Here is a 17,116-nt window from a genome sequence, read left to right as displayed (position 1 = left end):
ACTGCTGGATTAGATTGTAGAGAAACTGAGAGAAATATGCTGCTAGATTAGAACTGATTGTACTGAGAAACCTGAGAAATATACTGCACCCTAGTATGAGTCACCTTCAGAAGAGAAAAGGGGAGCAAATGTTTTCTTTCAAATAGCTAATTGCATCAGTCATTACGATGTTTGTTACCTGCCCTGGACACTAGTACAGTCATTTATGGACCATGTGTAAGAAAGGTTGTATTCAGCAATGCCACTTTTAATCTCAACAAATTGTATTGGCCTGTTTCCATAAAACTGGATCCCTATCTCTAATGGCTCTCTGACTGACGCCCTGGAAATTGAAGTTACTCAGCAGTTCATGCTGTATATCCTTCGAGATTTGGATATTATGTGTGGATTTAACTTTTATATGCAAATGATGAACAACTTACTTTTAACTTGACCTTATGATGCCATTTGTTAGTTGCACAAATACTAGATGTTCATAGTGGTGACTGAGGGCTGCTGTAATTGCACAGCACATTTCAGGTATTGCCTTAATAGAGGACGAGTTCATTCTAATGGACAATTCTCCGTTTACAATATAATGATTGAAAATAGTGGATCTTTACTAGCATGTTAGCTGGTGCAACGTACTGAACCTGTGCTCTCAAACACATAGGCTATTATGCAGCCAATACGGTGTTAGCTCCTCATACAACAGAACTGAGAAATAGTGTATTGACCCAAGTACATTGCATTCTCAATGACCATAATAGCACTGGGATAAATGGGATAATTTTAATAGTTTATTCCAGGATAACAGAGTCCTTTTTTTGCACCTTGATTCTATCTAACATGGGATAATTACAGGATTTGAGAATACTGCAATATGCTTTCTTATTACAGCCACTAGAATTAAAATTAATACTGGTTGAACCTCTCTGGTCCAGAAACATCCGTGGTTTGGCTTCCGTGGCAGAACTGCTAGTTTCCTGGGCTTGGAACTCACTGTTAAGTGCTCAGCATCTCATTCTGCTTCCTCATTGTGGGACTTGACAGCGCAGTGAAGGGGCGTCAGACCCGAGACAGACAGAGAAATGACCAATTACCAACATTCCCCGCCTCTCCTCCCTCACTCAGTGATCACCAGCACTGACCTCCCGTGGTTCGGAAAATTCTTTATTTCGGCACCGGTCAGGTCCCGAGGGTGCCGGACCAGAGAGGTTCAACCTGTATACTTAATTTTTGGTGACCATACAAAACAGAAACTATATTGTCAAATAAAACATCATCTGCATCATACAAGTGCAGTGAAATGTCAGTCGCTGCATGGATTTTCATCCTGTTGCACTGGCGTGTGGTACTTTTATAGAGGTGGCGTGTACTCAACAACATTAATGATGCAATTTGATACCCGTCATTACATTGCTGTTGTAATGTTCATAAGTCGTCAAGAGGTAAACATCAGCTGTGATACCAATATTGTGGCTCTAATTTTTTTGCCAATTTAAAAAGGAATTGAAATCTGTGTATCTGGAAGTTCAAATGGTCTTTCTGTACTTGGGGTTAATGTAAATTATCCCTGCTGTTCCCCTTTAAAACACGTTAAGAAGCTGCTTCCGTCCAAGAGAGCAGTCGAGGCTCGCTCATTGCTTTGCTTGGAATGGAGGCCTTTCCACCCAGTGCAGTGTTCTGGTTTCTAAGTGGCACTGTGTGCACGCCCAAGAATAATTACACAGAATTAATAGCCACTTAAATGTTTATCTAATTTAAGTCTGCAGATGTTTCATGGGCTAAGGATTACTGGACAGCCTATTGTGTATTTGTATCTGTCTTTTTAAATGAAATGGAATTTAAATGTAACTTTTTTTTGTGACAGATTTGAAAATCCTGGCACTAGCGGGTTGCATTTGGAGTGCGATCTCTGCGCTTTGTACGTCGAGTTGCCCCCTTCTACGCATGCTCGATCTTCGTTGGGTGGAGGATCTCAAAGACTCGCAGATGAGGGAGTTGCTTTCACCGCCTACAGATTGCAGAGTAGGTCAGTTCAAAGAGTAGTACACATGTATAATCCATTAGCAAGTATTTAGTATCATGGTCTACTTCACTGCAGCAAGGTACTGTGTCCATAGTTTCATTTGCACAGTGATGATGGATTCATTTAATGTGTTTCTGGTGTGACTCTTCACTAGCACTTCAACAACTTACTGGCTATAAAAGTTAAAATTGCTTTCATCACCTCTGAATAGATGGGGCAAGGTTGCCCATGTGTTTTGAAATATTCAGATCCCCTTTCAGTATAGCTATCATCAATTTGTTTAGCATTAAATTAATTTTTAGTAAATTTCCCTCCCCCCCCCTCTCTCTCTCTCTCTCTCTCTCTCTCTCTTTCTCCCCCCCCCCCCCATACTTTCTCTCTCTCCCCTCCCCCCTCCCTGGTGTCTCTTCAGCACCGCAACCCCCCTCCCCCTCCCGGCTCCAAAACAAACACAGGGCAATTCCCAGATAGTGAAATAAATGAGGACGTGGGAGACTTGATAAAGAAAGTGAAAGTGATTCAGATTAGGAACTACACACTCAGCATTAGATCTTGGTCTATATCCAAGTCTCCATTGACAGTTGATATTTCAGTAAGGTGACGTAGCAAAGGATTAAAATTATCCAAATGGAACAGCTTATTGAAGGTTTGTGTTGTGCTGATCTGTCACTGGAACATTACATTAAATCTTGTCATACCCTAATAAAAAGCACTAAAGACAATTGAACCAGAATAATCATCACTGTAACTTTCTCCACAGACTCCTGGAAGCTGGGGATGTCTAAAATGGCACCCAGTTTCCAAATGGTATATTTAGCAGCGTAGATTTAAAAGGAATAAGATGAAACTGCATTGAATGGGCTTCCACGTAATGCCAATTGTAAAGTGTAAGGGCCGATGACACTGGAATAAATCTACCATTAAAAGAAATGTCCAACTCTAGAGATGCAGAGAACAGTAACAAGCAAGATGATGGAAGAACATTGGGATTTTAATCCAGTAGGACCCACACTGACTAGATATTTGTTACATGATGGGTCAATTGATATTTATAGAATTCTACCCTGATTTAATATTTTTATCAAATATTCAATTTTCTGGATTGTAAATCTCTAAAATCTTCACAGGTTTATGTTGGATATTGTGGAAGTGATTCTAATGAAGTGCTTGTGCAGAAATGAATATGGCTATATGAATGATGAAGCGTTCGCAGGGTTCAGTGGAATATGCCAATTTTATTCTTAGTTGAGGGAACAATAAATTTGAGGAGACCTGAAGGTATCACCCCTTAGCAATAGTAGCCTTTCTGTAAGAGCATTCAAAGCCCATTGGTTGAAACATTGGACAAATTATGCTCGAGGTTCTGCTCTCACTTCTCTCTCTCCACCCTCCTCTCTCAGCTCCACCATCCTCGTGCCTTTCCGCACCTCGCCTCCCCCTACCCCTCCCCATCTATCCTTCTCTTCAATGCTCTGCAGAGATGGGTAGTGGAAGGCACTTCATTTATTTCAAGACCAGATGGATCACAACAGACTACCTGTTGATTACCTCACAGTGGATCCACCTCACCATTAGCTGCTGAAATGGAAGAAACAATGATAGTGAAAATATTTGTAACAGCAATTGTGCTTTTAAGCAATAAAATTAGGATACATCGATTTGTACTGCCAAAATGGTCGCCTTGTCTCTGATTGGCTCTCCAATTTCACTATACCTATTGCTGATTGGTCCACTTTGGAGGATAAGCCACACCCTGAATTTTCTGTGGAGTGTGTAATTGGAACCGCCCAGCCCAAGTTCTGACTGACTTCACAAATTGTAGCTCAATCCATTTTGACTTCAGAAGCCAGAGGATAGATCTTGCCAAAAGCCACTAAGTGCCAGCCGAAGTCCCTTACCCCAGCGCAAGTACTGCCTCGCCCCGCTGAAGTCCCTTACCCAAGCGCAAGTGCATGACCTTACCGCGCCCCCCTCGCCCGGCCATAGACGGAGCATTGTTTGTGGATTGTTAAGAGTGAATAATGACAGTGTCGTGACTTTTGGATTTCATCCGCCCCAACGATGTTCCTTGTAACACACGCACCGAACTTTCCGAGAAATTGGGGGTGGGTATAAAGGGAGTTGGAAGAATGTGATCTGTCTTCCCTGAGTTCACCCTCTCCCCTCTGAACCCCCCTCACCCGTGTCTCTCTCTTTCCCCCACCCCTCCCCAGGCTCTCTTTCCCCCCCCCCCCCCCCCCCAAGCTGGCTCTATCTCTCATACCACCCCACCCCAAGTTCTCTTTCTCTCTCTCCTCCCTACCCCCTCCCAACCCCCCTCTCTCTCTCTCTCTCTCTTCCCTCCCCCACCCCAGCTCTCTCCTCCCCCCCCCCCCCACCCCAGCTCTCTCCTCCCTTTCCACCTCTTCCACCCCCCTCCAAAATGTTATCTCTCTCTCTCTCTCTCTCTTTACCCCCACCCCACAAACAAGCTCTCGCCATCTCTTCCCCCCCCCCCCCCCAAGCTCTCCCCTCCCTTTTCCCCTCTCCCCAAGCTCTCCCCTCCCTTTTCCCCTCCCCCACCCTCCCCCAGCTCTATCTCTCTCCCCCCCAGATGTTCTCTCTCTCTCACTTGCCGCTGCCCTCCCCCAGCCATCGGGGCGAGGTGGGAGGCTTCAGAAAGAATGTGTTTGGGGCCCCACTTCTGGTTCCGGTTTCAAGCGGAAGGCATTGGGGGGCGGAGTCTCGAGAGGACGCAGGCGCAGAAGGACAGAAAAAGGGCAGTACAAATAGTCAGTTCCATAATATTAGTAGTATGTTTCCTTTTAACTAACTGTGACTGACATTTCAACATAATATTATCATGTTAATACCTGAAAGCCATATTAAATATGTATTTTCAAATGAGAAATACAAAAATAGATTAAAACCAGCATCCTCTCGGGTCAGACTATTTGTTTTACTTGCCGGTTATTTTTTACAGCAGTATTATACTTTTATCAACTTGCTGTGCCTCTCCCCGCCAAGCTTGACAATCAGGTGGCGAAGGAGAGAGTCCATACAAGCCAGCTTTAATAGGCAATGTGCTGATATTTTTTGTTGCACAATGTCCTCGAGTTTATTTTTTTGCAAATGCCTTGCATTTCTTTGGTTGTGATTATGCTGCAGTCACTAACTAATTTTAACATGCCCTTTGAAAGAAGCTGCTCTTTTCATGTCTTCTGTAGGTCAGAACAATAATCAGAGCAAACTGTGGAACCTGACCGAATTTCACCTTGCGGGTCTGGACATCACCGACTGCTCTCTGGCACTGATGACCCGCCACATGCCAATGCTGAACAAGCTGGACCTCAGCCAATGTAACCATGTGACCGATCAGTCCATCGCCCTCCTGACGGCTGCTGGATCTTCTGTACGGGAAACACTGACTGAAATTAACCTTTCAGGTAAAAGGCCATTGACATCTCTCCAACATCCTTTGTTTTCTTATGAACCCTTGACAGGAAGAATATGATCCTGTGCGTCTAGCCAACTTGACCAGTGGTGTTCTTGCCATCTTTACATAATTCACTGGTTATCGGGTTAGGATAGATTAATTCCCAAAACATAACATATTCCCGTTAAAAATAACTCGGTTGAGGTTCCACCTTTAAAAACTTAGAGATGCCACACTTTAGATGCTTGTGAATGTGCTGATGATGTGGGTGTTTCCAAGCCTGTTAATGTGGCTAAAAGCTCTTGGCCTAAACCGCATTCATTTTCATTTTCTGCGGTTTTTGGCTGGCAAAATCACCATCAACAAATATCGCACCTAATGACAAAATGACGGGCTGCATACTGCAGTGACAGACTGGGGATCATTTGTGATAATTACAAGGCAGCAATCTTTAAGGAGTGTGAATAATAGTGTCATAAACTATGGGAGTGAATCAGAGTAGGTTATTAACTAAGCCCCAAAATGAGATTACTGATTGGAGAGAGCACTCTGGGTATCCATTATAACCTATTTCTCTTGTACCAGGGCAGATTCATGATGGTCTTGGGGAGTATTGATGCACCATTCTGTATATATATTTAGTTAGTTAGTAAGTGTGTGTATCAGAAGAAGGATGTACGGCAAGGCTGTCAAAAGAAGAAAATTTGGAAAATGTGAGAGTTGGTCTAATACACACATGCAGACCAGGCCCTTCATTTCCCAATTGGCCACCTGTGGGCCTACAGGAAATCAGATTTTATATTAATGCACAAGTCAGCTTGGCATTGCAGTCCTAAAACCTGGGGCAAGTATGAAAACTGCTTTAATTTGCTGAAAATGCTTGTATTAATAGTATTTGGCGACATTTGTTCATTTATTTTAACTTGCTCCTTTCAGGTTGCCATCGAATAACAGATCAGTGCCTATTGCTGCTTAAACACTGCCCAAACCTTACTCGAATCGATCTTCGGAATTGCAAACTGATTTCTCCCCAGGCCTGTCAGCAGCTTGTGGAAGGCCTGGCAGCTGTCACCCCCTTTGAACTCTCAGAAGACAAACTGTTAAAGAGAAGCAGTTTACAATTGACAAAGTAGCCTCACGGACGCCCATAAGCCTTTGCCGGAATGTTCCTGAGTCCTGATGGAGACGGCGCAGATGCAACATATTGCCTTCGCCCACTGCTTGGGGTCTCTGTGTGTGGGCCATGCCGTGACAGTCTGGAGTTGTCATGGCGATCATGTCTTTCACTGCCGGTAAAGTCAGTGATCCAGTGACTGTTGTATAGTTTTGGAGGGAAATTACTAGTGTAATTGTCTTGGCCTAGAAGATGAAGCATGGTTTTGGACAAAAATGTTTTTGTATTGCAAATACAGGGTTCTAAACATTATCCTCTGGTAGTAAATCCCCTCCCCCTCTCTCCTTTGCCCCCTAAAATACAAAAGGGTAATACTGTAGATTTAGGGAATATTTAAAACTACACAGAACATGGAGACATGCATATCACATCTGATATTATGCATGTTTGGGGAAAAAAACACAAGAAAGCTTAAAGATGGGCTGCAATTTAATTTTGGAAAAGACAATAGCCATTTTGTCTGTCTAAATTTGATTACAGTCCAATGTAATATCCTGTACTTCCAATATAAGTACAGTACATTTTTAATAACACTTTTCTTCTGCAGAAATGTACAATGTTTCAGTAGACATTCAGTTTTGCTGCACTGCATTTCTAATCTATGATGAATAGGTGGTGGGTGAATCAGCACATTAATACTGAAAACCAAGTTCAATCAGTTTGCAAAACGCCATTGGTGAAATAATTCCGGTCCTTAATAGACTCCATTCATTCCTGCAATGGATTTTTCTCAGTGACTTCTTGTTCCTTTGGTCAAAACAGACTAGCTCATTTATTTAGGTCACATTGGTTGCTATGACACTGAAGTCCTGCTCAGAATTGTGGGAAAAGGTTGTGCTGTAAAGTGAAAAAGTCCTCATAGACTACATATTGTTTTCCTCTGACACATTTTATAACAAAATTCTGCATTGTTAGGATGTGCTTTACTTAATAGTGATCAGCAATGATATGATTTTGCTCATATTTCGTAGTATTTAAGAATGCACAGTGGCAACCCCAAATGGCCTGATTAAGTGATCACACAGTGCTTTAATCAGATAAATGGGGAATATGCAGCAATTGCATTTAGAGAAAATGAATACTCTGAAAGGAATACTTCACTATTAGTTTTTCCTTCTGTCCCCATTAAACATGACAAAGAAAATGGAAGCAGGATAACTGTTTTAGACCATTAGCTAAACAAACACGTAGGACTTTTGACTCCTATTGTACCAGCTTGTAATATTCCATCACTACAGTTCCTGCCAGGGAACAACAGTACTGGGAATTCTAACCAGGTTCATTGTCTTATCTTGTTTTTGCACTGGCGTTGTCTTTTTTTAAGGAATCCGTGTTGAGTAAGGCACTGAGTTTTAATAATTAACTTTCATTGTAAATAACCATGCTCACCCAGTACACACAGTTTGTTCCTATTGTACTGTAAACATTACTGGTTTGCCAAATATGGAAGATTTTAAATTGGATCTGTAACATCTAGCCTGTAGATAGCAGCAGAAATAATTTTTTATCTAAGAATGCTCCCAAGCACTTTTAACTAAACGGAAATGCTATGAGCATTTTGAGTTGTCACCACAGGAAGAACACTGGAGAAATCACATTTCAGAAAACAGCTGATATAAATTCTGGTCTTTTGCCTACATGTTTGCCAACCCCATATACTGAGCAAATCCTGTTTTACTGGTGTGGCCTTGTATTAACATTGGATGGGGGGTTTTGCTGGTAAATATGCCCACTACCATAGATTGTTATACGTGAATTAGTTTGTTCTCACCTTGAGGGTGAGCAGTCTTTACAATAGCTGAACCGGCTCTGGAATACCCATCCTAATTTGTGTTTTTCGACAGCCTGAGTTAAAGTTTTGGGGTTCAGAATATTTGCTGCACTCACTTTATTACAGTATCTGATTTATAGGTGTTTCCTTCCTCCGAGCAAAGATTCTCTGGTTCTGTATTGTTTTTAAATTTTACGTGGGGCTCAATTTCTCACCATGCATAACCAATCGGTGGAAACTCTAGCCCAATACAATGCTAGTATGACTTTGGTTATGCCAACACATTGCACCCATCTTTAAGCTTCAGTCATCAGTCTGCGCATTGATAGAGAGGGTGAGTAGATGTCTGATAAATAGAGAACTTTCCTTACAGCCTCGCTTATTGATGTCTGGCTTCAAAAGCAATGTAGACCTGCTACTTGTCTTCTACTGTACCTTGCTTCCTCACTACAAATATTAGCAGTAAATCATTCCAAGTATTGGCCACAGCATGCTGCCTATGGATAAAACAGAATACCTGCTCTGTATATCTCATCTAAACAAAGAAAATTGATTCATTGTATGAGAATGCACTAAATATCTGGCACATCTTCACCCCTTAGAATGTAGACGGTACTTGTGACTGCACCAATTCAAGATAGCAGCAGCTGTAAAGGTCTGTGCATTATACTGAAGCACCTGCTGCTTTATGGAAGCATTGCGGGGGTTCATTCCAGTGGGGTTTGAAATAGATTCAAATATAAAGGGGTGTGTAATTTTAAATTTATACCTAAAACCAAAACTTTGACGGCTTTGTTTGATCCAAAGATCGGTGGGGGGGAAGAATGCTGAAGACAGCACGATATTCTGAAGAAATTTTACATTGCTTGGTCTGTTGCACAACATTTTTTTTTCTCTCTTAACCAGTGCAGCATTTCTCCCTTTCTATGCAGTGCAGGCTCATAAACTCATTGGTCAGTAGACTATGCTCCATACAGGAACATCTGAATATGCAAAGCTGATCAGTCAGTTGTTTACGGTTGACTTTTTGGGGTTAAGTGGGGTTGACAACACCTGACATAAATGCTTCTTATAAAGGTCCATAGACGAGATTTATCCTTCCTGGTTTTACAATGGACTTATTTCTTTTCATTTTAGCAAAACTGTGTTCTTGTAATTCTGACTGCCTGGCCTCTGATTGTCTTTTGGTTCCAATGGCACTGTGCTGTGTATGATTCACAGTAGAAAGCTGGCTCAGTGTGGATTATCACTTGCATGTGTGCACTCAGTGAATTCAAATTGTGTGTATAAATACATTTTATATGCATACGCATTGGCGCATTTATTTACACTTAGCTAATGGTGCAAGGAAGCTTGCTCCATGTGTGAAATTAGAATGAAAGCACTTTTGACACCAGTTTCACAGAGGGTTTTACATTAGACGGAGTTATATTGTTCTCTGCGACTGTCATACCCAATATAAAATTAACTGACAAAATTTTCCACAGTAGTGTTTTTGTTGTACCGTTAACATCTTATTAAAGAAATACTCCAGGATAATGCAGCTAACAGGAACTAACCTCTCCTCTTCAGGCTAATCTGGAAGAGTTTTAAAAATGTTTTTATTTTAAAAAGAAAATCCCAATCAGGAGATATAAGATATGTAACTTCAAAAATATATATCTTTTTTAAATTGGTAAATTTATATCTCAAAGTAATCCTGCAGAATTCATGAGCGATTTTTATTTTTTTTTGTGTGTCCTTAAATCCTGTGTTTTTTTCACTTTATAAAAAAAAATTGTGCGTGTTTATTTTCATACTCTTGAACTGTCGTCTTTAGTATGTTTGTCTTATTCCACTTTCAGAGCCTCTGGGAAATAGGTTTGGAGTATTTCTTTAAACACTGTTGACAGAATTCAAAGTGTCACTGAAATGAAAAAGAATTGTGTTAAATTCAGTAAAAAAAAACTTCGCTAAATACAGGTGGCATCTAAATAATGATTTTTGGCAAAGCTATGCCACTGCTCATTTCAACAAGATGGAGAAACATGTCACTGGATTTAACGTATGGTATCAGTATTGAGAGGAGTCAACTGTGCTGGGTGTCTTGGCTGAAGCACCATCTAATATTGCATTTGGCTGGAGGAACATCAGTTCTGTCCATTGAAGTATAACCAGAGAGGAACACTGTTTTAATTCTATTGTTTGAGTTATATAGCCCAAAACCTCCAGTGTTTTCACCTTAAGAATGTGGATTGGTTGCCAGCACAAAGTTGCCGACACACAGGCCTAGAAATGGCAGCTGCCAAATTAATTGTCAATATTTAACACATTCGTATGACATTGCTTTGTCTGCTGTTTGATCGCAGGCTTTAACCTATTGCTCCGATAAATGACAGCAGGGCAATGTCATCTAGATGTGTCTGCTAATATCACCAGTTCTCCTTTCTAGGTCCCAAAAGTATTTCATTTCAAATGAAAAGAAATTGCAGTTTGCTAAAGGCGAATATTGCCATTCAAAAATAATTCAACCTATAAAAAGTTGCATTGTTCTTAAACCTCTTTACTCAAATAAATCCGTCAGAGCTGTTATGTGAATATTTTTCTATAAAAAAACTTTTATATGGAAACAGCATGTGCAAAATTGTGAAAATTATTTAGCCAGTAAAGTATATAAACGTGAGGTGTCTGAAATAGTTGTTAATTTATATACTGTTTTTATCTTTTGACACCCTCTTGGGTTTTGCGCAGTGAAGACCTAATTTGTGTAGCTCAGTATTATCTGATTCTCTGTGTTTCTCAATTAACCATGATTTGGAACTTGCTTATGAACACTGAAAATGGTACAGTACCACTTGTCAGAGTTGGGTCCTACTAATAAAATGGAAGGTCGAATCAAATGAGTTGTGGAGGTCTGAAGCCCCCTAAGATGCATTACCTAAGTGTGACTGATCATCAGACTGGGTAAGTCCACGGCAATGTTTCCGCTAAGCTGTGCGGACGCGCAACGCTCTGGAGGTCCCGCGCAGCCCACTCACCGCTTTTAAATGGGAGGAACCATGCATACACAAACTTGAGGGAACATTGGTGCACAGTTAAATTCAGGCTTTTTTTTTACTCAAATGCAAACTTTTATTTTTTATCTTCATTTGCAGATATTAAGCCACAATTGTGGTTGTATTCTGTAGCCAGCAAGAGCCTGGTGTTTTTAAATACACAGGTTTTAAAAAAAAATCTCCTGTTTATTTAGACCTACCAGCTGTCATTATTTTTTTAATTCAACAATTCTACCACTAGATGTTACTAATGTGCTTTAAAATGTACACTGGAGTGTATGAGCTATGTTAGTGATACAGGTACTGGTTGTAGGAGAGTGGGACTAACCTCAGTCCAGTATCACCTTTCAGCAGCTCTGCTGCTTCTGTCTGGTTGTTGTTGTTGTTGTTGTTATATGTTCATGACCAATTTCCTGCCATAAAGCCCTCTCCAGATATTAGTAAATGGATAAAGCATAAAACCGTGGGGGGGGGGGGAGAGATTGTCAAACCCTCTCCTGTCAAACTTCACACACAAAAAGGTTCTGCAATCCTGCTGCTGCTTAGCCTTCCCTCTCTTCTGGAAAACGGATGTAAACTCTAGAATATTCATCGACCTACTAACACTGGACTGCTTCTTTCCTTGCTGTGACATTTCTGAAGTGCCAGCAGCTCAAGAACTGTTGTGTTCCACACAGCAGTCTATCATATTTTATTTAATTAATAACCCTTCATCCCGTTCCTACCCATCCAGCTCTTCAGCTGCTCCTGTAGTTGGGTCACAAGAGCCCGATGTCCATCCACCATCTCCCTTCATCCCAGCACCAGACTGGTAGGCTCACAGAAATGTATGGACATTGGCCTCCCACAACCCAAGCTGCAAAGCACTAAGTGTAAAAGCAACCTTCAAGGTGTTGGTTAATATAGCATTAGTGCTTTATCTGGGAGTCTTTTCCACATCCCTCTCTAAGGGAGGGGCAGGGAAGGGAGTATTTGTGTCCTTTAATTTTGTACTTGCACTCCACTTTAACTAACCTGCCTAGACCTACATTATTCATTCCTCTCGGCATTTTAAGAAATCTAGATTGCATCTCCCATTCATGCTACAGAGCTTCACTGCAAAGGGAGACGACTTGGATCAGTTATAGGACACTGCTACAATTGGAAGGGAGATAAAAATGGCAAAATTACATGGCTGCCACAAGGCCTCCCTCCCACTTCTATATCTAATTGAAGATTCTTTTGCCTTATGGTTGTACGTTTGCTCCAGAACGGTGGCTCACCCTCTGAATTTTCAGTCTTTGTCTTGTCATTATTTCTGGTGGAGAATGGGAATAGAACAAATGGGACTATTTGACTACGTCAGGGGTCACTTCCTGGGTAAAGAGTACAAGAGCAGGTAATGGTAGCGAAGATCCAACAAGGCAGGCCTCTGCCTCTTCCCCTCCCCCCTGCCCCCCACATCACCCTTGCCCGCTCAGTAGAATACAATTCACCTTGTTACATTGGTAATTAATTGGATTGGTGGCTTTAGGGGAGTGTTATTATTCTTTGCATAATTTGCAGGGTTATTCACTCACTCGGGTATCAATTTGTTTTCCGGAATTTCTAACAGTGTAATATAATTATGGATAAAGCTATTCCTAAGAAACTAAATGACAATGTGTTCTGAATTCTGCCACCAACGGTGTCATTTCACTGAGTAAAGCATTTTACTGTTTTTTGCAATGAAATTAGAATGGTCAAAATGTTTTATTTTTTTTAAATACATTATTTGGTATTGTATTGCCTTTTTCCTCATACCCACTCCTCTCTTTCTTCCCCCCACAACCTCCCCTCACTGTGTTTGGACTGTCCACACTCTGGCAGTGCTGGCTGCTTAGTTTCCTTGTGTACTGCAGGGCATTACAGCTTCGAGATGCTGTGCTCCACTATGGCATGATAGATCACCTCAAAGCTTCGCTAAGAAGTGGCTAACTAGCCGAACTGGGGACGCTCTGTTTGCGAACCCACATTTCTACCGACGTTCAGTACCACTACCTGCTCAGCCTGGGGGTCTCGCCAGTGAAAGACAGTTTTGTTCATTTTAAACTTGTTTTACGGGTCATTTTTAAAATGTCTGCAAAGCAGTTAAGAATTAAACCATTTACTGACACCCATATTTAGTTGGTAGATTTCAACAGTGCTCTTTGAACCATATTAACCTGTTTTTTTTTTTAAAAGGCACGTTGATGGTTAATGGCAGGTTAAATTGGGCAAATTCAGATAATGTGCTATAAGGAGTTTGAATTATTTTTCTGTTGGGGGGGGGGGGGGTGGTCCTTGTCTAACAAAATTGGAACTCCAGCCTTGTGAAGATAACCTCCTGAAACCCAAACCTCGTACTAATGTTCTACCCTGTTTGAATGCTGCAGTTTTCTGCATTTTAAATTACTTGCCATTAATGGAAAACTGCCCTTTCCTGATGACAGGCCATTTTAAAACATTTTAAATCTTTCTGACCATTTCTAATTTTTCTATATTTAATTTCTTCATCCATTGGGCACTGACATGTTTGTGTATAGCCATCCCACAAAGGTTACTTCCTGTAGCTTTCAATGGATGTTAATAAAAGGAGCTATTAATGACACGTGGAGAAAATTCATACCCCAACATGTTCAACAATCAGCCGCCCCTTTTTTGTCACTTTCACTGTCAAATCTGCCAACTGACCCCTTCTGAAATGCGTTTCCCCTCTGGGACAAATGCTATATAAATGCTGTGTTCTGTTTAGTTTATGTTTAAAGCATCCCTCCAAATATATTTGATAAACGAAAAGAAGATGTTGAGTTGCACTTGCTGACTAGAATAGTGCCTTCTGTATCTGTGACCCCATTTATGAAGGAATTTTCTTTTTAAATTCGAGCCAAACTGGCTGCTGCTGCGTTCCATAAAACTAAAGCCCGTGCCCATAATAATTACAGCTTGTGTATTACATAAACCTAAAAAAGGACTCTTGCTGATATTTGTGGACACATGCTTTGAGTCCACATGAGGTTCCTCTACCTATTTTAGCAGGGACGTTAACCATTTAATATAGACAGGTTAACACTTGTATTAAAAATAAAACAAGTAGAGGAATGTCATGGGAATGTACTAAGCTATATGCTCCTATCCAAATACAGTCATTTGGACCTGCTAAGGTGGTGCCTGTCACAGTGATCTGAATGTCAATACTGTCCAAGAAAAATGGTCTTTCTAACTCGTGTCTGAATGCTTACCTGCCTTTGAGTACTAGAAACCATTTCTCTTCCCAAAACGCACTTTCGAAGTTGTGTTTACAGCTCTGATCTGAGACTAATAGTTGCACAGCTGGAATGTCTGGTATTCTACCACGGGCTGGCAGTGTGCCCTGTCCACCAGCAATGGTGTGTGCACATCTCTGCTCCTCCTGCGGAGGTGGCAGCATTTGCTACTTTCCTTTCAATTTAAAGACTGGATGCTATGGTTACACTCCCCAGCTCAACTCCTTTAAGCCTGGCTCCAAACTAGATTGGATTATACTCCACCTAGTGTGAAACCGAAACACCAAGGCATGACCTCTCCTCAGGTGGCTCCAGCGAGCTCAGGAATCAGATCGGCATCTGACTCTAATTATTCTGCCACGCTCGTCTCAATGCGCACCCAAAACCATTTTGCATCGAAACCAGAATTTGTAATTTTTTTAAAATCTGTGTGCTTCAGTCCCTGTGATGGTCACTTCAGAACATCTATCCTCTTGCCAGCCAGAAACATTGAGATGCCTTTGTTTAATGGCTGCAGCATTTATCGAATTTTCACGGTAGCCGCACTGCAGTTGCTTAAAACTTGTGTTGTGCACTTAATCCTCACTTTTGGGAAATAATTTCAAGTTTTTTTTTAAACAAACATGTTGTTATTGTCTGTAAATGTTAAAGGCAATTGTTAACGGCAATTTCTGTAATAGCAAGGTGGTGCTGGCTGATAGAGCAAAACAAAATGGTGGGTTCGGGAGAACCGTAAATGGCAGCAGGGTGAAATTGATTAAGGCTTTGCAGCAGTTTCTTGAGTTGTCGAAAATGTCATCTTCATGTGGAGCTTCTGTACCAAGAAATTGTAAAGTTTCAAGTTCTGTAACTGTCATGGAGACTAGTGAACAAGCAACATTGCGACAGTACCACTTAAGCCATTGCCCCTCCAGGGTCTGTTTATAATGTGTACAGAACTTCATAGAAGGACAATCAAAAGTGAAATATTCATTGTGTTTTAAGAAAAACTCAAAATCAGGAGAGAGAGAGAGAGAGAGAGAGGTTCCAGTGGCGTGAGCCCATTTCCAGTGTAAGGTATCTCTGCTGTTTATGGCTGGTGGAATAATTATTAGGAGCAGAGTACTCACTATGCACATGTTGGAATATCCTATACTGTGACCTGCATGACAACCACTTAAAATGTCAAATTGTGTTGCTTTGCTGTCCAAACTCTTAGTTTTTGGCTTGTCTCAAAACATTAGAACAAATAGGTTTTAATTAAATTTAAATTAAGGTCTTAACTGTTTGAGTGTCTCAGCTATTTTTTTTACATCTGCCACTTTAAAAGACTGGGAAAGTGTCTCTAGGTTATTGGAATCAACTATGGCGCACGTTTTGATTTTAACCTGTCCCTTTCCATTGCGTTTCCTTGCTGGTTCGGATTTCTGCCTCTGGCACAGTGCATTGTGGAATATGCAAAGCAGATCCCGTTCAAATTGCTTGTTTTATACATGGAAGTTGAACTCCTGTATGTTTTGACTTCTGGGTTGTGGTGCAATTCGGTTTTAAATTTAGCTGTTCACAGCATTTGAAGTGAATCAGACACTATTGGCTAGGTTTGTTAAAGAATTAATTTAACTCTTAACCCCGTACCCCATGTGAAACCTGATGATTGGCTTAGCCATGAGTGAGCTTTGCAACTCCACCACCCTTGTAATCACTCCTCTACTATGTCACTGATGCTGCAGGGAGAATATTTAACTTTTTTTTGTTCGTGCCTGTTTTACCTATGTTCATGCTTTCATGTTGTTACACCACACTTTGTTTTGGCAGCAGTGTTTAAACTGGCTTAACAGTCAGCAAATTGGAGGGTTGTGCCCATTTTTATGTGTAGCAATTTGACCCAAGTACATTCAGGATCCTCAAACAATGAGTGAGAACAAATGCAGGGGACTGCTGAAGGGACCCTCCAGCTCCCGAGACTTGAGTTTTATTGTTGGGTATATGTGTCGTATGCATATTTATTGACCAAAATACTTAGTGAGGGCCACACAAGTTCATGTGGGATGCCTAATAATTCAGGTTGTGATTTTTGTTCCTGATGTTCTCCTTGTTAATAGAAAATAAATGCAGAATTTTGTAAAGATTTGAGTAATTTCTCAGTTGATGTTTTGTAGGCATTATACCACTTGTAAATAACGTTTGGCTGGTTGGTTCCTAATCCTTGTACCGCTGATCCTTATTTTGAATTTGTAGCTGCACAAAACATGCTGTACTTCAGAAATCTCAATTATACTTGAATAAAGTTTTACTTTAAATTTAAAGCTCTTTCACCTGTTCTAATTGCTACATTTTGAATGTTACATTCAGTGACCTGGAGCCTCACTGGAGCATAGGACACCATTAGCTGGTGATCAACCAGACTCCAGCTCTGAAGGGAAATCAGAGGTGGATTCACCTTGTCTTCTGCTTATGCACCTCCAGTT

The 17,116-nt window shown here is 41.0% G+C and overlaps 1 protein-coding gene across 2 annotated transcripts in view; it reads left to right on the top strand.

Moving 5' to 3' along the window:
* LOC139226504 (lysine-specific demethylase 2B-like) overlaps window positions 1-16,954 on the top strand; it is a 193,431-nt gene extending 176,477 nt beyond the window's left edge. For both annotated transcript variants that reach the window (XM_070857335.1, XM_070857334.1), the window contains exons 9-11: window positions 1,853-2,014; window positions 5,218-5,436; window positions 6,363-16,954. In XM_070857335.1, coding sequence (XP_070713436.1) covers window positions 1,853-2,014; window positions 5,218-5,436; window positions 6,363-6,559 — 578 coding nt within the window. In that variant the 3' untranslated portion in view covers window positions 6,560-16,954. The remainder of the gene's footprint in view (window positions 1-1,852; window positions 2,015-5,217; window positions 5,437-6,362) is intronic.
* The last annotated feature ends 162 nt before the right edge of the window (window positions 16,955-17,116 follow it).

The sequence above is a fragment of the Pristiophorus japonicus genome, chromosome 16 (assembly GCF_044704955.1).
Source record: "Pristiophorus japonicus isolate sPriJap1 chromosome 16, sPriJap1.hap1, whole genome shotgun sequence".
NCBI classification, from domain to species: domain Eukaryota; kingdom Metazoa; phylum Chordata; class Chondrichthyes; family Pristiophoridae; genus Pristiophorus; species Pristiophorus japonicus.
The sequence above is the reverse complement of the archived record's forward strand: the minus strand, read 5'-3'. Positions and strand labels throughout refer to the sequence as shown.